At 34.0% G+C, this 24,465-nt stretch overlaps 2 protein-coding genes across 2 annotated transcripts; one reads left to right on the top strand and one right to left on the bottom strand.

Moving 5' to 3' along the window:
* The first annotated feature begins 7,100 nt into the window (after positions 1–7,100).
* LOC122731170 (olfactory receptor 8K1-like) lies at positions 7,101–8,060 on the top strand. Its single transcript, XM_043971095.1, has one exon. It carries the CDS (start codon positions 7,101–7,103, stop codon positions 8,058–8,060), a length of 960 nt encoding a protein of 319 aa, XP_043827030.1.
* Positions 8,061–14,835: 6,775 nt separating this feature from the next.
* On the bottom strand, positions 14,836–23,990 carry LOC122731868 (olfactory receptor 1102-like). Its single transcript, XM_043972125.1, has 3 exons — positions 23,973–23,990; positions 16,965–16,980; positions 14,836–15,785 (listed from the first exon to the last, which is right to left on the bottom strand). Exons 1-3 carry the CDS (start codon positions 23,988–23,990, stop codon positions 14,836–14,838), a joined length of 984 nt encoding a protein of 327 aa, XP_043828060.1.
* Between the last annotated feature and the right edge of the window lie 475 nt (positions 23,991–24,465).

Below are 24,465 nucleotides of genomic sequence, written 5' to 3'. Positions count from 1 at the left end.
TCCAATTGATAAATGGTCAAAGGATATGAGCAACTGCTTTTCAGACAAAGAAATCAAAATTACCTATAATCATATAAACAATGTTCTAGATCACTATTGATCAGAGAAGTGCAAATTAAAACAACTCTGAGGTATCACCTCATGCCCATGAGAGTGGCAAATATAGTAAAAATGGAAAATATTGCATTTGGAAAGGATATAGTAAAGCAGGGGCTCTAAGCCACTGTTGGTGGAGTTGTGAAAAGATGCAACCATTCTGGATATAAATTTGGAACTATGCCCAAAGGGCTATAGAACTGTTCATACCCTTTGATCCAGCAACAGCACTACTAGGTTTATATCCTAAAGACATCCGCAAAAAGAGAAAAAGACCTATCTGTACAAAAAATATTTACTGCAGTTCTTTTGGTGGTGGCTAAGAATTGGAAAACAAAGGCATTCCCATCAATTGGGGAATGGCTAAACAAGCTGTGGAATATGATGGTGATGGAATTCTATTCAGCTTCTATTAATTTCTCTTCATTTGGGTTATTAATATTGTTTCTGAAGTGTGGTAACCCAAATGGGAAAGAAATGGAATAAGCATTTATATCATACCTGCACTGTGCTAAGAGATTTTTTCCCCTTTATGTAAATATTTCATTTGATCTTCACAATAACCTTATGAGGTAGGTGTTATTGCTATCCCCAGTCTGTGAGTAAAGAAATTGAGGAAAGGAAGTTGGAAAAATAGAGATAGAGTTGTTAATTGGTTTGCTCTGAGTCACACTGCTTGTAATAGTAAGGATCAGAGGCCACATCTTTCCTCAAAGTCTTTCTTAGATCAGAGCCATTTCTCAATCACTGTGCTATGTAGCATCCTAATGATAAAGTTAATTTCTTGCTCAACATTCTGGGAGATAGGCACTATTATAACTCCTATTTTATATGGAGGAAACAGAAGCAGATAAGCGTTAATTTACTTGCCAAGGATCACACAATTGGTGTTTGAGGCCAGAAGTGAACTCGTATTTTTTCCTGACTGTAGGCGCAGGGCTAGCCATTTCAATATCTAGCTCTCTCTAGAGAACCTTTAGAATTCTTCAAAGGCAAATCCAACCTGTTCACCTTTTCCTTGTTATTTCCTTGTCTAGCATCAGCTACAAGGCATCATATGCATGAGTAGTACATGCCTGTCATAAGACAAAAATATTAGGCACAAAGTTTTCAGTTATAGAATTGTAGCTGTTTATTTGGCAAATTAAATTGACCTTCTAAAGTCAAAGCTCAATGTAAAGAACACATTTTTAGAAATCAACACTTTCATAATACCAATAGAAGTCAGAAATTTATATAAAAAAAATCCATACACTATTTATCAAATATAGGGTGACTATCAGAGCATTCTACACACTGTTTTGTTTTGGTTTTATTTATTTATCAAGGAATGGTAAGTACAGTGCTAAGACTGAGTTCATTTTAAAGTGTAAGGCATATTTGAGTTATTAACCCTTAGTCTGGCCACCCCAGAGATGATCTAAGACTCATTCCAAAGTTTAATAGATTTTGTACCCCAGTCTTTGTATTTCTGTGGGATGGTGCATGAGGACAGTGAACAGGAGGGCCTTTATTCCTGGAACAGTGGCACCAGTACAAGGAGATGATGAGGAAGGACCCCAAGTTTAATGCCTGATTCTTCTGGAGAGGAAAAATAATCAAAAGCATTTATTACTGGTTAAAACATACAAAATTAGGTGAGCCAAAAAAAAAAAGTAGCTATGCAAGAATCAGAAGAAACTGAATTATATAGGTAACTGTTCAATAAAGCTGATAACTTTATATTTAGGGAAAGATTCTTTATTTGACAGACACTTCTGGGATTATCACAAAGCATTTTGGGAAAAAGTAGGTATAGACTAGCATTTTGAGGCATATAGTGTAATGAATGCAAAATGAGTCCATATCCTGACTATAAAATGGTGGTGCCATTAAGAAAAGCAGAAAAGAACTGGATCAAGTGTTTTACAGGCATGACTACCAACATAACAATAGACGAAGATTTTTATGAAACATACATTATGAGGTATATGCCATGGTAATAGCACAGGAATACAAAAAAGAAAGAAAGAAAAAGAATGAACAAGTGAATGAATGAAATTTATAGAATTTATATCTAGTTTTTGTGATTCTGAAGTCAGAGTTTCATCAACTCTGATACACTCACCAAATATTTTTCCCACACACAGAGGTACCAAATAACTGGCATAGATCATTGATACTGGTTCTGTTTCCCCAAGAAAATGCAAGTTTCTTGAATAAGGACTTAGTAGGGATGAGTGTGTTAACATTTCTAGTAAATATGTGATGATGATTGTGACATTGCTAGACTGATTACTTATTTCATTGATTTGAGATATTAAAGTAACTCCTGCACACAATGCATATAAGTATAAACAAACTGTGTCTATTGTTGAATTAAATAATTTATAAAATAGAAAGCAAATAATGTCCTTAATGATTTGAAGGGCCAGCATGGTGTGAGAGTCAAAATTAGATATATAGAGCATTAATCTCCCCCTTTTATACTTTCCCTTATATCTCCCAGGGCAATAAGAAAAGTAGCCTCTGAGCTTTATTTCATAAAGGATCAGGTTTTTTTGCTTGGGAATTAATTAGAACACAAAGGTGAAACCAATTAAGGAAATAAGGAAATAGAAATGTAGATAGATAGTCTTAACACTAAACTTAGGGTTTTCCATCATTAACTCACCAGCCCAGCAATCTGCAGTAACTCAGCAGTCACTCAAAACACAGTATAAAACACGTTCTCTGCCAGGTCCCTGGACACAACCAGCCTGAACTCCCCTCGCGAGCCATGGCTAAATCCATAGACAGAGAGAGCGAACTTCAATTCCCGCCTTCACTTTTGAGTTGGCGTCCCGGAAGTTCCTCATGTTTTCCTCCCCAAAAGGGGAGATACTTCAAAAGCCACTTCAGTAGCATGCATAATCTCTCAAATGATTCAGCTAAAACTTCCGATATTAATCTTTACCACAAATAATTTTTACCGCAATGATATCCATATTTATGGGTTCGTAAAGTCAGTTAATGGGTAGCCATGTGTTGATGACTGTTAACTCACTAGTAAAATGGAAGTTGAGATAAATTGTTGTCAAATGTAGTAATCTCAGGAGTTTAGACATTGCTAAATTTCATTCTTGAGAAATCCTCAAATTATAGCTTAAGAATAGCCACATTTCCCTCCCCATACCTCATGTAAGTGAAAAAATTTCCACCTAGAGTACATATTTTCAGAGTTATAGGTGAATTTCATTTTTTCTATCATCAGAAAAAACCTGACACTAAGGACTCACTGGTTCCAATGAATAAATTTGGAACTCAAATAGTCCATTAGACATCTCACAAAATGCAAGTGACTTTTCGGGGAACGAAGCAATGAGAAATGAAATGATGCTTCCATCTTGGACCTACAATGTATGAAAAATTCACTGGCCTTGCTCTCTTTATTGAGTAGGTCGTTCATTGAGGAATTACGAGATGACAAATAATAATTTGACAATGACGGGTTGAAATTTTCTACACTACAGCAACAATGTACATAGAAAAAAAAATCAGACATATTGAAATATTGCAGATAAATTCAAACTATTATATTCTGTCAAACATTTAACTACATTTAAAAATATATCTAAATAAATACATTTATAAATTTTCAAATGGCTGATTATTTTTGAGACAATCATACTGTAGGTAGACATTCCCTAGCATTTAATTTCACTTTAGTATCACAATATTCTAGTACCTATAGAATTGTTAGCAAAAACAAAACCAAAAAACCACTTTTAGACCTTCTTTAATCGAGGGATTCAAGAGGAGACCAAAATATGTTCTTTATTTGTAAATACAGAAAATATTTAAGAAAGTGATCAAAAGAGCTGATATTCTATTACTCTGATAATTCCACAAATCTCAAGGGAAGAATACAACAAAGAATGAATAATTTTTTTAAAATTACCTTCTTAATTTTTATCTAAATAAATATTTAATTGATATATGTATTTTACAGGGTATTTATATACTTACATACTTTGGAGAAATAACATTCATTAGATATCTGGATTCTGAATCAGAAGAGGACCTTATATCATGCCTCTGATATAAACAAACCAAATCACATTTGGTACATCATTTGACTTCTTAATGTCTCTGGCCATGTATTAGAACTATTTTATTGTTTAGTAACATTGGGGAAATTTTCTAAATTCCTACCATATTGATTTCCTATACTAATAAAATCAAAGGTATGAATCACTGCAACCCTCAGATAAACATGTGGGCCTCTGCACACATATGCACACGCATACCCACAACCACACATGCTTATTTACTCTATAAGAGTAATATAAGAAATGAGTAAACAGAACCAAATCCAGTCCTACATTACCTAGAGCTAGAAAGGGAATAGAGGGGGGATGCAAGGCTGCTTCCTACAGTGTCCCAGACCAAGAGAATGTTATCCCTTTGTGGACCAGACAAGAGGAGGCCCTTACACACTGTGCAAAGCTAATTGGCTAGCATCATTTGATTCTACTGGTTGACCAGACCTGAGGGTTGTCCATACTAAAATGAGCTTTACCTTGCTGACCTTGGGGTTGAGTGAAAGACAAACCCTCTGAGCACAAAGGCTTTCAGGTAGGTGTGGTTTCTATTGTCTACTGAGTTAATCTGATCTCTAATATAACTTTGGAGCTGGCTCTGAGAAGCCAGCCAGAGTTCCTGAGTGGAGATAGGGTCACTGGGTCTTCCCAAAGACCCATTAATAATTATTTTCTCACAATATCTCTATTTTATACTCATATAGTTCAATAATCATGTTGCCCCAAATGTGTCCATAGGAAAGAAAATGTAAATTCAGGAAAGAATTCATCTGACTTAAAGCTTTTCTGGAACTTGAATAACTAGGTGAACAGAAAAGTAATAAAGAACCAAGAATGCCTAATTAAAGGATACTTAAGGTATGTGTAGTAGCAATATTTGGATAGATAACAAGAAATCTTATCTTCTAGAAAAATGAAATTCAGGATATAATAATGTGTTAATACAATTATATGATATGCTTGTGGAAATGATTATAATCAAGGTGGTATAATAGTTTTCAATAATAATAGTATAGCTAAAAGTGTTGACGTTGACTCTGATTGTACATACTGACTCCAGAAACATTCCCTGAGGAGATGACAAGAAATGTTGATTCTTTTGAAGTTCTTTAGGGATTATGTCTCATGGGCAACAAGAAAGCCATAATTTCATCTCACTGCAGACAGTATCTGGGAAAACAGAAGTGAGATAAAGTTCCCTACAGGTGAAACCATAATTTTCCCCTTTGTAAATTCACTAATGTTTAGCTCTAAAAGATGATCATATTTAGGAATCTCTGATTTCAGATTTAGGCCTCTCCAACAGGTTCCAGTGACTACAACAGAAATCCAGGCAACTTTAACACAGATGTTAGAGGTAAGGCTTCTGAGGGTTCAACTAATATTACTATCTAAAATTAAGTATGTTTTTATTTCCTGTCCCCTAAAAATGATAAGCAGATCAGATAAATTAATTTTATGATATCTCTAACAATTTGCTTCCATGCCTATCTTCCTATGAATAAAACAGATCAGAGGACACATCTCCTACAGGAAAAACCAGATCAGAGACAGACAGGAAAAAACATAATACCAATATATTTTGTCCCAAGAAGAAGTAAGCATGATTATGCTGGAGACTCCTTCCTAAGTAGAAGCTCAAAGACTCCCTCTTTTTAAGGTTATTTAATGTTTCTTTGCTCATAGGGTAACTTCTTTAGCATGAGACAAATCATCCCAAATAAAATACTATAAATGTAAACCAGTTAAACAATAAAATCAGCATCACAGCTCAACTTAAAGCAGATGCTATGGTTAGATTATGTGGAAACAGGAAGGGTTTTATCAAAGACAAGGATGCCTAGATAAGTTGATCAGAAGAACAAAAAGATCTATTTCCTTTCTTGGTGAAAGAATATAGTGAATGGGAATTTCAAAAGGACATTTAAATTTGTTTATTCTCTTGGAGAAAGTGAATAGGGACTGTTTGGCTTCAGTTTGAAATCTTTGCCAAAAGGCATCTTGCTCCTATTAATTCGGGGTCTCATCGAATCCACTTAGTTAATAGGGCAGCTCCATCAAATTCAGGTGATCCATACATTCATATTAATATAACCATTTCAGAATTACCAAGCTATCATTCAGGCATTCCAATTAACAAGAGAGAGAAATACTTACTGATGAGAATTTACAGGTCCAATTAGATGCAACATAGTGCCATTTCTCCATGTGGAATTTAAATAGATAAACTTCCCACTAAGACATGCTGATTGATGATCAAATTAATGACATTTTTGGAAGCCTCAGCTCAGAGCCAAAATATTCTTGTCAGTTATTTAGTAAACATGAAGGCTTAGCAATATTTATATCAATGCTAATTTAGTTCATTTGATGTGATTATGGTTGGAGGCAACCAGGATATGACAAATTGGAAAAGCTAGATGGCATAGTGAATAGATTTATTAATTGAAATTTTTAGAAACATTGTAATTAGGGAAGGAGAGCCGATTATAAAATAGTTCATCAAGAATACAATGAAATCCCTTGCAAGAGGTATGAAAATAGAAATGAAATTTCACTGAGGTATTCTACTAAACTGGGCTTTTTTCTGATGGACAAACTGAGACATAACAAGTTTTATAAAAAGAACATCAGAAGTAATGTCCAGATCATTTTATTTGCATTAGAAGCATATGTCAATGGTAGTCATCTCTCTTTGTCATTCCTCTAAGTTAGAGGGTTGTTGTTGTTTGAACTTCATTCTCAAAGAGGCCCAGGACATGAAGGTGATTTCATTTTTAGTGAATTTTGCATCTTCATGGAGGCAAGGGCTCCTTCATTTCCATATTCTGAGTTGTGAGGGAAGAGTTCATTTCACCTTAACAATATAACAAAGTTTTGATGGATGAATTAGGCTCAGAACACTTAGGATTCTTTATTTCCTTTCCAGATTAAGTTGCCTTGATGGAAGCCATGGACAATCAGAATGGAACTTCAGCCAACTTAGTGACTGAATTCATTCTTCTGGGAGTCACAGACCACCCAGAACTACAGGCCCCACTCTTTGGTGTGTTCCTCCTCATCTACATGGTCACAGTGGTGGGGAATTTGGGCATGATCATCCTAACAAAGATTGATTCTCACTTACAAACCCCTATGTACTTTTTCCTCAGGCACCTTGCATTTACTGATCTTGGTTATTCCACTGTCATTGGCCCCAAAATGCTTGGTAATTTTGTAGCAGAGAAAAATACTATTTCCTATAATTGGTGTGCAACCCAGCTAGCTTTCTTTGAGATCTTCATTATAAGTGAACTTTTCATCCTGTCAGCCATGGCTTATGATCGCTATGTGGCTATTTGTAAACCCCTTCTCTACACAGTCATCATGTCAGACAGGATATGTTTGGTCCTGGTGGCCATCCCTTACCTCTATAGCATACTGGTGGCATTGCTGGTTACAGTTGAGATTTTTCTTTTATCCTTTTGCAAATCCAATGTCATCAGGCACTTCTATTGTGATAGTCTTCCCTTGTTGTCCATTGTATGTTCTGATACAAGTGAAATAGAAGTCATCATTCTGATCTTTTCTGCTTTAAATTTGATTTCCTCCCTCCTAATTGTCCTTGTTTCCTATATTCTCATTCTTGTGGCTATCCTCAGGATGAACTCTGCTGAGGGCAGACACAAAGCTTTCTCCACCTGTGGCTCTCATCTTACTGTGGTCATTGTGTTCTATGGGACCCTTCTGTTCATGTACTTACAGCCCAACTCTAGCCACTCCTTTGAGACAGACAAGATGGCCTCTGTGTTTTACACCTTGGTCATTCCCATGCTTAACCCTTTGATCTACAGTTTGAGGAACAAGGAGGTAAAAGGTGCCCTAAAAAGAGCCCTAGAAAATCAATGTAAACTTCAAATTTAATGTTCAATTGTTCCAATAAATTACCAAAGGTCAATAATTTTTATTTCTCCTCTGTCCATTTTGTTCTAATTTCTCTCCTCTTTCTGGAAAAACCTGTCCACTCTTTCTTGCTTCAAGAAAAAAACAACAACACACCATTCCTTGTTGTTAGCAGTAAACAGTATATGTCTTGGTGAGTTCAGCAAAATTATTGGCAATCTTCTAGAAAACTTGATTGAAAGAAGAGAATGGAAAACTGGGAATCAAGGGTTTATAAGAAGAAAAAATCTTGACCAATTAGGTGAAAAATTCCAAAGTAGATACTGTTTTTCTTAATTTTATTTTTTAGTTTATCATGTAGCCTCATACCCACAGAAGAACCTCAACCTTTGAAGCAGCCAACTTTACAGACTAGACTAAATCTCTCCATAGATCAGTATAGTACAATGTGAAGAGAAGAAGCAGTAACTATACAGTTAGGGTACCTATTTGTTTCAATTTTTATTCTCATCACTGTTGGTAAGTAATGAAATGTGTCTGGTCCTCAGTGTTATGAGCAATGAAGTGGTTGGTGTACATACTCTTTAAGATATATTTCAACCTTATATTTATAGTCATGTGATGTAATCCAGAATATCTCCCACATGAAAAGAGAAATAGAAATGTATTCAGAAGGCAAGGAAGTGAATGAAATCTAGTCCCTATGAGAAGATTTGCACAGTGGAACTTTATAATTTAATTTTTTGTGCATTCCTGGAAATTTAGCATAGATTCTAATTTAAATATTTTTATAGTTATATTTTCCAGAGTGAAAAAAGAAATCATTCCTGCATCAATTTTCTATTTTATCTAATTAACACAATTTTTCTAGAAATTCTGATGATATGGACTAGTTGTATTTTTAACTGTCTCTATAATGAATCCTTGCAATGCACCTCAGTGGGTAACCAAGTCTTCTCCTGTCATTATTTTAAAACAGTGTACTTTATACTGTGAACAATCACTTTTTTTGTGCTTTTTTTTTTGTTTTGGTGAGGCAATTGGGGTTAAGTGACTTGCCCAAGGTCACACAGCTAGTATGTATCAAGTGTCTGAGGCTGGATTTGAACTCAGGTCCTCCTGACTCCAGGGCTGGTGCTCTATTCACTGTGCCACCAAGCTGCCCCTATGAACAATCACTTTTATCGTTTTAATGAGCAGTAGCAGAATCATTTCCCTTTTCCTCAATGTATCGTATACAGTGTAAGGGACTAAAATTCTAGCTAGTCTGTCTAAAATATCTAATGAGTGATCAGCAATAAATTATAGGCTTTAGCAAGAGTATTTAAGTGTTTAAGTCTTTATTAAAGAGCATTAGGATCAGAGAGAAAGGTAAAAATCTAACTATTTCTAAGAGACCTCATCATCTGCCCTGCAGTGGTGAGGTCTGGAATAAAAAGGCCCTAATGCCTCCTGTGAAACTGGGTATATCCCCTCCACACGCACACACACACACACACAAACACACAGCTCCAAGCTAATTGGCTGGTAGCTTTGATAGACAGTACCCATGATCAAACATCACTTCCTGTCTCCAAGGACCTGACCGCATGGCTTGCCCTCAAATACCTTCTCCTCATGGCAGAGCTTTCCTACAGTAACTCTCCAGCAGGTGGCATCATTCCAATCATTACAACAGAGTTCCCTATTTAAAAGTTGTGATCCTGCTACTGAGGATAACTGTATTGCTACTGTTATTTTTAGGATTGCTAAGTGCTTTACACTAATCAAGAACTTATTAAATATTTTTTGGATTAGAATCATATAGACAGAATGAGTTGAAGTGTATATGGAGCCAATCATACTCACCTTCCTCTACTTGGCTTTATTCTTGGTTTCTTGGTTCAATTAACTTTTTTTTTTATTTCTTTTTAATTTCTTTTGCAAGGCAGTTGGGGTTAAGTGACTTGCCCAGGGTCACACAGCTAGTAGGTGTCAAGTGTCTGAGGCCAGATTTGAACTCAGATACTCCTGATTCCAGGGCCGGTGCTCTACCTACTGCACCACCTAGCTGCCCCTCAATTCACTTTCAAGGATAAATGTGGGGTGAAAACATTTTGTTTTCTTTCAAGATAAATATTATTTGTACTCTTGAAAAGTTATAGATTTGAAAAGAGCAAGATGGCTTTTGTCTACTTTGTAATCTGTTAAATTGGATGTGATGTGCCCTTCTTCAGGAAGAGATATCTTTCTACATAACTTCTCAAATTGTTAAGCTATGCATTTCCCAAAGAAGCCTTTTTTCATCAGATAGGGCATATCCTAAACCTGATGTTTCTTCTCAAGGTTATTTCTCAGAAAGCTGTTTTTCTGCCACAGAGAGGGAAAGATTTCACTGCTTTCTCTTTGTTGATTACTATTCCTGAATTACCCTTTGTATCAAATCAGTTAGGAGGGATTTCAAAGTCATCACATGGTCATTATTGGAAGACCTCAGGCTGGGCTGACTTTTGTATTTGCTAATATTCTTCATTTTTCTTTGGGATAAAATATTTCATAGTTGTCCTAAGCCTAAACCTGCCTCTTTTCAACTTTCTACCCATTACTCCTCATGGCATGAATTCAAAGCCCTTCACCAATCTTGTGGCAAAACAAATGGAAAGTATAAAGAATAATTATAAAGTACCTACTAAGTACTAAGCATTGTGCTAAGAGCTTTTCTACGCATTTTTTTTTACAAATATCTCATTTGATCCTCACAACCATATGAGATAGGTGTTATATCATCCCCAATTTACAGTTGATTAAAATGAGTCCAAGAGAATTTAAATTTCATGCCCAGGGTCACACAGCTAGTAAGTATCATGGCATGGATTTGACCTCAGGTTTTCTGAATTCTAGGACCACCATTTAATCTACTGCACCACCAGCTATGTTTAAATACAATTTATTTCAGTAGTTTTTGTCTTGCCAGATAAAAATATATTAAGAACTAGAGTACATTTGGTCAAAATCCCTGTGAGTCAATACCTTTCTACCTAGATTTGCTTGTAGGGTGTATTGGAGTAATTTAAGGCTCAATATTGGTCCTTCTCATTAAATACGTTCCTCATCAGTTTTGTCAGTGAGACTTAGTTTTCCCTTAATCTCAGGCTCTAAGATTGAGGCAGAGATGTGGGAAGTGACAGGGACCTCCTTCTAGAAGGAGACTTTCTTGGTTCCCTTACCACATGGGTGCGAGTAACTTCTTTTTGTTGACTGTGTAGAAGGAACTGAGTCTTTAAAAATACCATACTGAAACAGTTCTGTCATCCAAGGGTAAAGGTTTTGTTTACCCATAATAAGGGCAGCACTCACTAAGATGTGTGAAAGAAGGTCCACCTTCCTTTTGCCTTTAGGCCCTGTGGACCTAAGAAACAGGCTTGGGGTTTTGGTCTTGTTTTATTTGCCCTTTTTAGTTTTAGCATCAGTAATGGAAGCCATGGGTACTTTGGAGCCAGCAGTCAAAGTTAGATGTTACTTCAAATCCATCAATGAAGCCCTGAGCAATCAGAGCACAAGAATGTAAACCCAGAAATACTTGGAACTTGGTTCCAATGAAGGATTAATGTTACATAAGAAATAGGTTAAGCTGTGAACCTAATTATCTTTCCATCCCCAGAAACAGAGGTGGTATAGGGGATGTTATATCCCTCAAGTATTGGAGGATCGGTATGTACATGTTTGTTCTTGCTATACTTTAAAAGTAAATATTCATTTGCAAAAGTTAACATATGAAGTGGTTAAACAGATCTAGGGAACTGTGGACTCCTCATTATTTGTCAAACACAATAAGAGGGTTCTTTAATCAAGGTATAAATGATTGAACTGTCAACTAGCTAAGAGTACCATGGAGGAAATGTACTGAAGACATGCACATTTCCTGTGACACTTGGGAAGTGTATCCCCAAATACAGACACATCATTTCTTTGGCACTGATTAGAAAATATCTACATTAGCAAGAATAAATATTTGTTGGATTGGATTGGACCAGATTGGATTGGAAAAATGCTCACAACAACAACCAGAATGCTTCCACTTTTAGTTCTATAGAAAACTAGCTTATAATGCTCTCCAGTAGAACTTTGGTCAATGAAAATGAACACAGATATTTAGCAATCCCCCCAAAATAAAAATCTTTATCTAGATCATCCTGGCCCATTATAAGAAAACTCTAGAGTAAATATCATGTGCCATTGCTATTCACTATGTGGATTTGTTCAACACAAAGAACCTAACTCTGGATGTTTTGATAGTCACCTTGTTGGTTGAGGTGCCCTAATAGCATAAGTGGTGAAGAATATCCAAGTCCTGATAATTTTCAGATACCAGGTAAACTTATTCTCTCTAATTATGTCTCATTTACATTCCTAACTATGATGTGTGTGTTACTTCATATTTCCTCAGCCAGAATCAGCTCTCAAGGTCATGTCTCAGGCAATGTTTGTCTCAGCCATGGATTTTCAATGACAAACTGAACCCTACACATCTTATGTAGGAAAAAATAATTATACTTCCCACGTGAAAAAGACCCAACATATTTAGCTGGATAAAATGTTTATTAGACATAAAATAGATAAAAATAAAGAAAAATACTAGTTAATTTTTTGTATAACGTTTTAGTGTTGGCAAAGTGATTTACATAGATTATCTCATTTGATCCTTACAGAACCTTTGTAAAAGGGTTTCTATTATTATATATTTTTAAAATGATAAAACTGAGGCTGAAAAATGTTAAGTAACTTGCTCAGGGTTTCACATCTATTAATTGCCTGAGCCAGGATTTGAACTCAAGTGTTTGATATTCAAAGGTAATAATTATATCATACACTATACCACCTTGCTGCCCCTGAAAAAAAAAGGAATAATAAAATACTGTATTCTTTCAAGCCCACAACCTCTCCCAGGTGTAAACAAATTCCAGACACACAAGAATTATGGAAATGCACAGTTCAATCAATCAATGAAGAGACAATAATTTACGTGCTCATAATATCATGGTCACTGTTCCAAACTCTGAGAATACAAAAACAAGCACACCAAAAGGTAGAAACCCCAAACAACCCCTGCCCCTAAGAAGCATAAATACTAATAGGGGAAAAACACATAAATGAATAGGCTTAATTAACATTCATATACAATAGAAGGAAGACAACTTTCATTGTCTATAGTTGCTTCTTCTGTGATGGGCCAAAACAGCTTACAACAATATGATACTATTTCCAACTAATGTCCAACTCACATATCCAGAATAAGCAATCATTAAATAAAGAACTCAGATATTGGGATCTCTCCTAACATAGGGCATGGAATTTAAAATCTGACACAAGTTGGAATTCAATGAAAGCTTTGGAAATCTATCTACTACAATACCAAGTTGCCTCCAAGAAAAATATATCTTGACTTTTTCTGGGAGAAAAAAAAATATTTCATATATATATATAAACAAATGTGTCACACAATGGGAAATAAGTTATACTTTCCGGTTTTTATTCTATCAAAATGTAATGCCCTTGAGGAAGAATCATTTTAACCAGCATATAGAAAGCCATAAATGAATATGGTTAATATAAAATATGTACATAACTAACAACAGAGGTGGATTCACAGGTCTATACATTCAGAAAAGTAAAAGATTAATTAGTAATAATTTTTAAAATGAAAGCCCAGATACAGCCAATTCATCAGGCATTTCTTAATCACCTGCTATATATAAGGTATTGTGCTGGAAGTTGAGATTGAAAATACCAAAAAGAAAAAAAAAAATTCCTCCCCCTACAGATGCTCTTGATGGGAAACACCTTATCCACTTGTAAGTTTATGCATTACTATTTGAGGTGGGAACATGCTTTAAAAACATAATATCAAGAAAACTTTCAAAGGGAAGAACCACAAAACATGAAATTAGACAGAAGCAAGGGATTCTAAGAAGGTATGTTGAGGATTCAGGACATTTCAGGTATGGTGAACAAATTAGGGAAAGAAATAGCATGCTGGGTTCAGGAAATCACAAATAGGTTGTTTGGGGAGAACAAAGGTTTCATGAAGGTGTTCATGAAATGTTCATGGTTTTATGTGTTATGTTCTTTTTTCAGTTCCATATTACATGTGTATACACATGAAAATATAATATTTTATGTCAAACATAAAAAAATTAAAAATAAAAATAAAATAAGCCTGAAAAGGTAGACCGTAGTAACTTGGGAATGACTAAATAAATAGGTTTAAACTTTTTAATTTTGTCATAAAGACAATAGGGGAGTCAATGAAAGTTTTTGAGGTGAGGAATAACATCATAAGACTTCTGTAGGAACGCTATTTTGCCAACTTAATAGAGGATAGATTATAGAGAGGGGAAATTGAAAGACTGAAATTCAATTAAGAGAGTATTTCTATATTTAAGGGGTTAAGTAAATGAGGGCCTGAGATAGTGGGTATAGGGTAAATGGAGACACAAGGAAGAATGTGAAATATATGTTCATTATCCTACTAGCACTCCATTATATACGTTTTAAGGTTTGCAAAGTATTCTACAAATATCTCATTTGATTTTCATAATTCTTTGAGATAGGTGCTATAATCATTCTCACTCTCTATTTGAAAAAAATTGAGATAGGTGAAGCAATGCCCCCCACCCCCATCACACACACTTAGTAAATATCTGAAACTAAATTTGGGATTTTGATTTCCTAACTCCAAGTACAATATTCTATCACTTATCTGTGTAGGGGAAGTTTAATCCTCCTTATCTGTTTTACTCCTTTATAGCCTTTAGTTCTAACATGAAAAAGATATATTAAATGAATTTGTCTCCAAAAGTTTTTTTATTGCCTCCTTTACATCTTTGTTCCTCAGGCTATAGATGATGGGATTCAACATGGGAATCACAATGGTATAAAACACAGACACCACCATGTCGTGATTAAGAGAGTAGCTGGTAGTAGGCCTCAGATACATGAAGAGGATGGTGCCATGGTAGATGGCTACCCCTGTCAGGTGGGAACCACAAGTAGAAAAGACTTTTTTTCTCCCTTCAGTGGAGCGGATCTTCAGAATGGCAACCAAGATGAAACCATAAGAAACCAGGACAATCAGGATGGTGAAGATCTCAATTGAGCTCACAAAGGTGAAAAGCAGCAGTTCATTGACATGGGTGTCAGAACAGGAGATGGCCAGAAGTGGAGGGATATCACAGAAGATATGTCTGACTACATTAGATGCACAAAAGGATAATCTAAATGTAGCCACAGTGTGTAAAATGGCATGTGACACACCCCCTACATATGAGCCAATGATGAGAGGAACATACACTTGTGGAGACATGATGGCTGTGTAGAGCAGAGGGTTACAGATGGCAAGGTAGCGATCATATGCCATAGCAGCCAAAAGGAAGCATTCAGTAGTTCCAAAAGTAACAAAGAGAAGCATCTGGGCAATACAACCAGAAAAAGAAATGGCTTTATTCTCACCTAGGAAATTGACCAACATCTTAGGTGTGACAACTGAGGAATAGCAAGCATCCAAGAAAGATAAGACACTAAGAAAATGGTACATGGGGGTATGGAGTCGGGAATCAACTACAACTAACACAACTAATCCCAGATTTCCCACTAGGGTAAAGAGATAGATTGCAAGGAACAGCAAAAAGAGGATGACCTGCAGGTCTAGCCGGTCTGTGAAGCCAATTAGAACAAACATGGTGACCTCAGTGTTATTAGACATGTTTTCTTTTGTATTTATCCAATTCTGGGAACAAAAAGAGAGTTGCAACTATAAGTGAAATCCGTAACATTCTCTTATATTCTAGAAATCCTATACCTCATTGAATAAGTTGTGCTAACATTGAGATGGCTCCTTTGAAGCCCTTGCTTATAAGAGAAAGTGAATTTCCTAAACCCTTTATGAATATTCATTGAAAGATTATTTTCAAATGAAAAGATGAATCCAAAGTGACAGAGATTCATGTAAGTATACACTATAAGTATATTCTGCCAGTAAGAAATTAGTCCTTTAAGATACTTTAAGAACAACTATTCCTCCATAAAGAAAGTGACCCTGGATGGATAACCTTGGACTTTACTACCATTAGAAGCCACTTATACTCTATAAAAATATGTGCATTTGTTAAAATGTTCTGATGGCCATATTGCCTGTCATTACTAGTTCTGACCCTACATATTTTTAAGGTTTGCAAAGCATTCTACAAATATTATCTCATGTAGTCCTCATAATGCTTTGAGATAGGTGCTATAATTATCCCCACTCTATAGCTGAAAAAAACAACTGAGAGAGCAACAACAAGAGAATTGCAAGTATAAATGAAAACAGTCAGAGGCAGGTGATTGAATTTTGGTTCTGCCACCTGTATGACTATGTAGTCATTTTATTTTTCTTATTCTCATTTTATTTTTTGTTGCATCAAAAGAGTGTTGATTGCATACCTACTCTATGGTCTATTTCAACTCTACTGGTATGTTCCCAATTGATAGTTAATAGTTAAGTTTCAAGATTTATTATTTTCTGACACAAAACTTAAAGTCTAATCAATCTAGAAAAGAATCTTAGTACCTCATAGAACGAGAGACCTGGAAGTTGTCCTGGAACATTGAAGGGCATCAAATCCAACCCTTACTTAGACCTGAATCCATAAAACATAACCAACAAGCAATTATCCATATCCCATTTGAAGATGGTCAATAAAAAGGAGCCTACTTCCCTCAGAAGCAATAAATTTAATGTTTTTTTTTTCTGTTCTGAGTATTATTGACTTGTCTGTAAGTTTCATCATTGTCTTTAGTTCTAATCTCCAAATCATATAGGGGAAAAGAATTCCCATTTTCATATGACAGATACATTCAGAAGATTAGGTACGCTACCCTGCCCTCCCTAGTGATATTTTCCCAGACTATACATCTCTATTCCCTTTAAAAATCACCTCATAGTATGTTCTCCTATCTTCTCACCATTTTTGTTGCACTCCTTTGGATTTGGTGTGGATTGTCAAAGTCTTTAAAATATGACATCAAGAAGTAAACAAAATACTCCAGATTTGGTCTATGAAGGTATCAGACAATGGCAATGTCATTTTCTGTCTTGACAGTATGCCTTTTTGTAATGTAAAATCAGAGATCTGGAAGAAATATTAGAACATAATATCTTACATTTTTAGACATTCTGTAACACATCAGGTTTACAATTGTATAACTTTCCTTAAAGTAATCCTATGATGTATATGTTTCAAGTATTAGTCACGTTATGATTAATGAAAATGAGACACACATAGAATAAGTGACTATTATCAACATATGCAATTGAACAACATGAGACCCAGGATAATAACCCATTTCTTTACATTCTGGTACTTAGTCAACAATAAATGCTTGCTGATTGACTCCAGGTATAGCATGCTGCCCTGTGCCACTTAGTGACCTTAGAGAATACTTAGTGCACTTCTCATCTCTCAAGTTTTATTAACTATGTAATTTTAATTTTGAGATGAGGAGGTTAGACTTATAGTTAATGCTTCTATGGCTATGATTATATATATAAAGAAGTCTTCTGACTTGGTAGTAACTTCTAAAAATGGAAATGTATGTAGTTATTCAGGCATAAATCTGTAATCTTGAAATAGAAGGCAAAGACAGGGATCACATCTTCTTCTTTGCATCTTGCAAAGTACGTAATGAATATTCAGTGCCTGGCACTGAATAATTGTTGGCTGACTGACACCATTTCACTAAATATTTATTTAATGAATGAATATATGAAAGTAAACCAATCAAAATGAATTAATCCTATTTGGATAAATGTAGATGACATGATAATAATGGATGAAAGTGCATAATAAAAACAAAATAAGATTAAAGTTTTCATCCTTACTGTGTGCCAGACAAAAGAGAGAGTAGGTGACTTAATGACAAAGGATGTACTCAAATTCAAAATTAGAATCAGGTCAGGCATAATTTCAGAATTGTCCATCCTACCTGTAGAATAGAAGAACAGAGATCATAGGTTAAGTAAATTATAAGTGGCATGTATTTAAATCACTTACATGTAATTTCCCCTAGTTATGCAATGTCTCAGTGGAAAATCATCCTAAAGGGATACATCTCATTCATCTTCTGGGATGAAGAAGCACTTAAAGATTGTAAACAAATGAGTAAACGGATCTTTTAGGAGATTAGTGGATGTGTTAAAGATTACTTCCTGAAGTGTCCCTACTTCTCCTGGATTATGAAACAGAATAACTATTTAATAAAAATACATTATAGTGGAAGAACATTAGATAGGCAGTAAGAAAAAAATGGGTTCCAGTCATATCTTTGTCACTTTCTTTTTGTGAGATCATGAATACAGAACATATGTTTCTCTGCCCATCAATATATTCATCTAAATCAATATAATATATGCCATCTTTTCTTTAAATGACTCAGGGTGGTTTTTTAATGCACTGATCTTATAGAGTTCTATTTAATCTTTTCACTATTTTCTTATCATGGAATAGAAGAAGCCCTGGAGTCTCCAAGAATATGTCAGTGGGGCAAATGTTCCAAAGGCCATATTCTTCTTGAAAAGTTTGAAATTGGAGACTAGTTCCATATTTGATTTCACTGAGATCTCAACTTCATTTTAGCTTAACACATGAAAGCCTTTTAAACACTTCAGACTCTGGCTCCCACATGTTTCCAATATTATTACATGTGACATAATTTGGATAGTCTCCCTACTAGACAAAATTGCTGAGCAGCTGAAAAATGGGAAGGAAGCACTTGAGATAGAATATGATCTGCTGAAAAGCTATGAGAAATCTATTGATTGGCAAGTATTTGTTAACAAAAAAGGAAATAGACTACTTAAATAACCTGGTCTTAGACAAAAGAAATTGAAAAAGCCATCAATGAAAAAAATCACCAGAAGCAGATGAATTTAGAAGTAAATTACACCAAGTACTTAAAGAACAATTAATTCCAATACTATTGGAATATGGAATTCTAGCAAAGTCTTTTTTTGACAAAATATAGTGCTGATACCTAAACCATAAAGAGTGAAAACACAAAAAGGAAACTCTAGACCAATATTGATCTAAAAATTAATAAAAATAATTGCATGTGAATTATAGCAATATATCACAAAGATCATAGGTTATGAACAGGTAAGATTGATATCAGGAATGAAGGGCTAATTTAATTTTAAGAAAACTATTAGCATAATTGACCCTATAAATAACGAATACAACAAAAATCATATGATTATCTCAATAGATAACAGAAAAAGTTTTTGACACTCATTTTTATTAAAACACTAGAAAGCATAAGAGTAAATGGAGCTTTCCTTAAAATGATAAGTAGCATGTATCTCAACCATGAGCAAGTATTATTTGTAATAAGGATAAGCTAGAAGCCTTTCCAATAAGATCAGAGGTGATACAAGGTTGCCCATTGTCACCACTATCATTCAATACTGTTCTCTCATAGCAATAAGAAAAGAAAAAGAAATTGAAGGAATTACAAAGGCAACGAGAAAAAAAAAACAATGGCATACTTAGAAGATCTTATCAACTATATAACTTGTTGAAATAATTAACCACTTCAGCAAAATTGCAGGATATTATGGTTAGTAAAATGAAATTGAGGCAAACTGAGGCACTTTTGGTGGGGGGGACAAGATAACAGTTTATAAAGGTGACCTTAGTCTCCTCAGTTAGGTTAGTGACCCAGATGGTAAAGAAAAACTCATTTTTATTGAGGACATGAAAAGATTATGTGTGTGTGTGTGTGGGGGGGTGTCAGAGTAGTTGGAAACTCTTAATGATTGGTTGGTACTGGGGAAAGTGCATTGATCTTCAGATGTGGCTACTCACACCCATCTCTAAAAATTATAGAATTTTAATTTCTTTAAGGGTTCCAAATATGTCTTAGTAATCTTACCTAGAAAATCAGAACTTCCCTAATCGGGATCACCCTTGGTTATCAATCCACATTGGGGAGACCAAACAATGCCTAATTTTTACAAGAGAGACAAGGGCAATAGAATTGTACTTTGGAGAGGGGCACAGCATAAACTAGATTTTATTTCCAGGTAAACAAAAATTGGGGTAATAGTTAGCAAGAAAATGTCTAGGAGCTTCTAGGAATGATCACATTGTTCAAGTTGGCCTTTAGTTATAAATGAGAGAGATCAAAGTCTGAGCTACAATGAGGAATGGAGTTTTACAAAATAAGGAACAGGACACATTGCAGGGTAGAATTGGTTATTAAATGATACCACATAATTTTAGTTTTCCTAGACATAAAATAAACCCACATATGTTATCAGTGTTTTAATATATTACCAATAAATTCCAACAAGAAGAGATATAAAGAGAAATTACATTCAAAATAACTCCAGAAAATAGAAGATACTTGTAAATCTACTGCCAAGACAAACCCAGGGATTATAGTTACACAATTAAAAAATACTTCATGCAAATATAGTAAAAATTAAAGAAATGGAAAAATAGTAATTGCTCATGAGTAGGCTGTCAACATAATAAAATGATGATGGTACTTAAAATAATTTACTAATTTAGTGCCATATGAATGAAACTACCAGAGCCATTGTTTTGTAGAACGAGAATTGTTTTTAATCATCTGGAAGAACAAAAGGTCAATAATATCAAGCAAATCAAAAAATGTGAAGAAAAGGGACTTAGCAGTATCAGATCTCAAACTATAATACAAAATAGTAATAATGAAAACAATCTGCTACTGGCATTGTAATTTAGATACTTCTATACTTTAAAGTGTTTAAAATATAATTTATAATTTGTTAGCACTTAATCAGTAATAATAATAATAATAATAATAATAACAACAATAATAATAATAACAACAACAATGCATACTTATTGTGGATAATCTCATACTGCCTAAGAAATATAGTGGTGAATCATTGGAATAGATTAGGTACATAATACATACTATTAAATGATCATAGTATTCTTCTATTTGACAAACTCAACATATTCAAATTTTGTGGCAAGAAATCACTATTTTACAAAAATTGTTGGGGGAATTGGAAATTACTTTGCCAGAAACTAGCTATAGGTCAACATCTAACATTGTGTTCCAAGATAAGGTCAAAATGATTACTTTATGTGGATATAAAGCATTATATCATAAGCAAATTTGTGGAGCATAGAATATTTTAACTGTCAGATTTATGTGTATGAGAATTTAGGACTAAGCAAGAGATAAAAATTTTTACGAGTTTTAAGAAAAGTATAGTTTTAATTATACAAAATTAAAAAGGGGTTGCCCAAACTGAGTCAAGTCCATAAGAATGTAAATCATTCCTCAACTGATAAATAATCAAAGGATATGATCAGGTAATTTTCAGAAAACGAAATCAAAGTTATGTATAGTCATGTGGGAAAATGTACTGCTCAGTTCCCTATACATTTAGAAAATGACAACTTTATCAGAGAAACACTATAATTTCCCCCAGTTTGTTTTCTAATTGTGGCTGCATTAGTTATATTTATGCAAAAGATTTTAATTTCATGTAATCAAACTTATCCATTTTGGTTCTCATGATCCTCTTTATTTTTTGTTCAGTCATAAAATCTTCCCCTATCTCTAAAACTGACAGGTGCATTTTTTCCATATTCCCCTAATTTATTACTGATGTCACCATTTATGTCTAAATATATATATATACATATATATATATATACATATATATATATACATATATATATACACACATATATATATACATATATATATACATATATATATTGCCTTTTTTTGGTACATGGTGTGAAATTAATGGTATATTCTTAATTTCTGCCAAACTACTTTCTAATTTTCCCAGGAAATTTGTCAAATAGTAAGCATTGATGCCAAAAGCTTGACTCTTCAGGATTTTCAGAAAATGGATTGCTATGATAATTTAGTACTATGAATTGCAGAGCTAATTTATTCCCCTGATCAACTAATCTATTTCTTAGTAAATACAAGAATTTTTTATGATTTTTGATGAGTAATATTGTTTGAAATCTGGTATTATCAGGCTGCCAACTTTCACATTTAAAAAAAAATAAGAATTTCCTTGATGTTTGCTCTTCTTTCAGATGAATTTCATTAATATTTTTCTAGTTTGTTAAAGTAATTATTTTATAATTTGTTTTATCTATAAACAAATAAATTAACTTGGCCAAATTTGTTGTTTTAATTATATTCACTCGATCTACCCATGAGCAGTTAATATTTCTCTAATTGTTTAGTTCTGATTTTATTTGTGTGAGAAGTGTTTTGTAACTACTCATATAATCTATTATTTTTCTTGGTAGGTAGACCCTAAATATTTTGTATTACCTGTAGTTATTTTAAGTGGAATTCGTCTTTCTATATTTTCCTACTGGATTTTATTGGTAGGATATAGAAATGCACATAATTTTGTGGGTTTATTTAATATCTTGCAACTTTGCTAAAATTAATTGCTTCAAATAGTTTTGTTTTGTTTTGTTTTTGAGTTGATTCCCTGGGTTCTGTGAACATGTAATCCTGTCATCTGCAAAGAGTAGTTGTTTTGTTTCCTCACTGCCTATTCTTATTTCTTCAATTTATTTTTCTTATCTTATTGCTATAGCTAGCATTTCTGGTACAATGTTGAATAATAGTGGTGATAATGAGCATCCTTGCTTACCCCTCATTTAAATGGTAAGGCTTCAAGTTTATTCCAATTACAAATAATGTTTCTTCTTAGTTTTAAATAGACATTACTTACCATTCTTAGAATGGGTGGTGATTTTGTCAAAAAGTCTTCTCTGTTGATATAATCATATTATTTTTATTGGTTTTGTTATTGATATAGTCAATTATGCTTATAGTTTTTCTAACATTGAATCTGCCTGCATTCTTGGCATAAATTTCACCTGGTAATTGCATAGATCTTTGTTATGTTTTGTTGCAGTCTCTTTGGAACTATTTTGTTAAAAAATTTTGCAACAACATTAAGAAAATTGGTCTTTAGTTTTCTTGTTCTGTTTTTGTTCTCCCTGGTTTTGGGGTCAAAATCATTTTTGTGTCAAAACATGAGTTTTGTAGGACTCCTTTACTTATTTGTTTTCAAATAGTTTACATAGTATTGAGATTAAGTATTCCTTAAATGTTTCATGGAAAACACTTAAATCTGTTTGACTCTGGGTTTTATTTTGCTTGTTGTTATTGTTGTTTTTCATAGAGAGCTTATTGGTAGCTTGTTCAATTTCAATTTCTAAGATTGTGTAAAGTATTCCAATTCCTCTTTTGTTAATCTGGATAGTTTACATTTTTGAAACTTTTGATCCATTTTACTTACATTGTCAATTTCAGTAGCATATAATCAATTTCATGTTCTTTGATTGTTCATCCACACCACTAGTATTCAATATTGTACTAGAAATGTGAGCTATAAAAATAAAGGGAAAAAAGAAATTAAATGAATTACAATGGGAAACAAGTAATAAAAATTATAATTCTTTGCAAATTATATGTATGTGTATATGTATATGTATATATGTATGTATATTTAGTGATCCTTTCTATCCTGAAACTATGACCCATAAGTGGATATTGTATTGACAATAGATTTTCCAAATAGCATCTGGCCCTGTATCTAAGATTCCTTTTTTTTTTTTTTTTTGTGGGGCAATTAGGGTAAGTCACTTGCTCCCGGTCACAAAGCTAGTAAGTGTCAACTGACTGAGGCCAAATTTGAACTCAGGTCTTACTGAATCCAGGGCTGGTGCTTTATCCACTGTGTCTCCTAGCTGCCCCTGTATCCAAGACAATACTGTAATTCCTTTCTGACCAGTTGCCAAGACTTCTTACAATCTCTTGCTGAAAGCTCCTGAAGCTGCTGTTGCTCCTCCAACCACCACCCAGTCCCACCACTGACATTTTATCCATGTGGGCTCAAAAGTGGTGGTATCTCTACAATTTAGAAATAGTGCAAATAAAAGTCCACTTAAAAATGCAACTTGTGATTTCATTGGTACAGATGATTCCTAGTACAAAAATTCCCTCCACCAATGACCAATAAGTACTAACCAATTAAAGCAATTTTAGTATACCTAGAAGTTAATTGATTTCTGGTGGCACAGTGGATAAAGTAATAGACCTGTAGTCAGGAAGACCTGAGTTCAACTCCAGCCTCAAATAATTAGTAACTGTGAATTTGAAAAAAGTCATTTAATTTCAGTTTGCCTCAATTTTATTTTTTTAAATAGCATAATGATATGCATGTCCCAAGATGATTATGAGGATAAAACGAGGGTAATATTATGAGAATGAGATGAGATAATATTTCTAAATTACTTTGAAAATCATAAAGTCTATTTAAATGCTAGTTTATCATTATCATTAGATTGTAAGCTCCTTGATA

This window comes from Dromiciops gliroides, chromosome 6 (assembly GCF_019393635.1).
Source record: "Dromiciops gliroides isolate mDroGli1 chromosome 6, mDroGli1.pri, whole genome shotgun sequence".
NCBI lineage: Eukaryota > Metazoa > Chordata > Mammalia > Microbiotheria > Microbiotheriidae > Dromiciops > Dromiciops gliroides.
Note: the sequence above shows the minus strand (reverse complement) of the source record. Positions and strands in the feature narration are given on the sequence as shown.

Coding starts and splice junctions, on each gene's coding strand:
- LOC122731170 (XM_043971095.1), top strand. CDS start 7,101: ATGGAAGCCATGGACAATCAGAATGGAACTTCAGCCAACTTAGTGACT.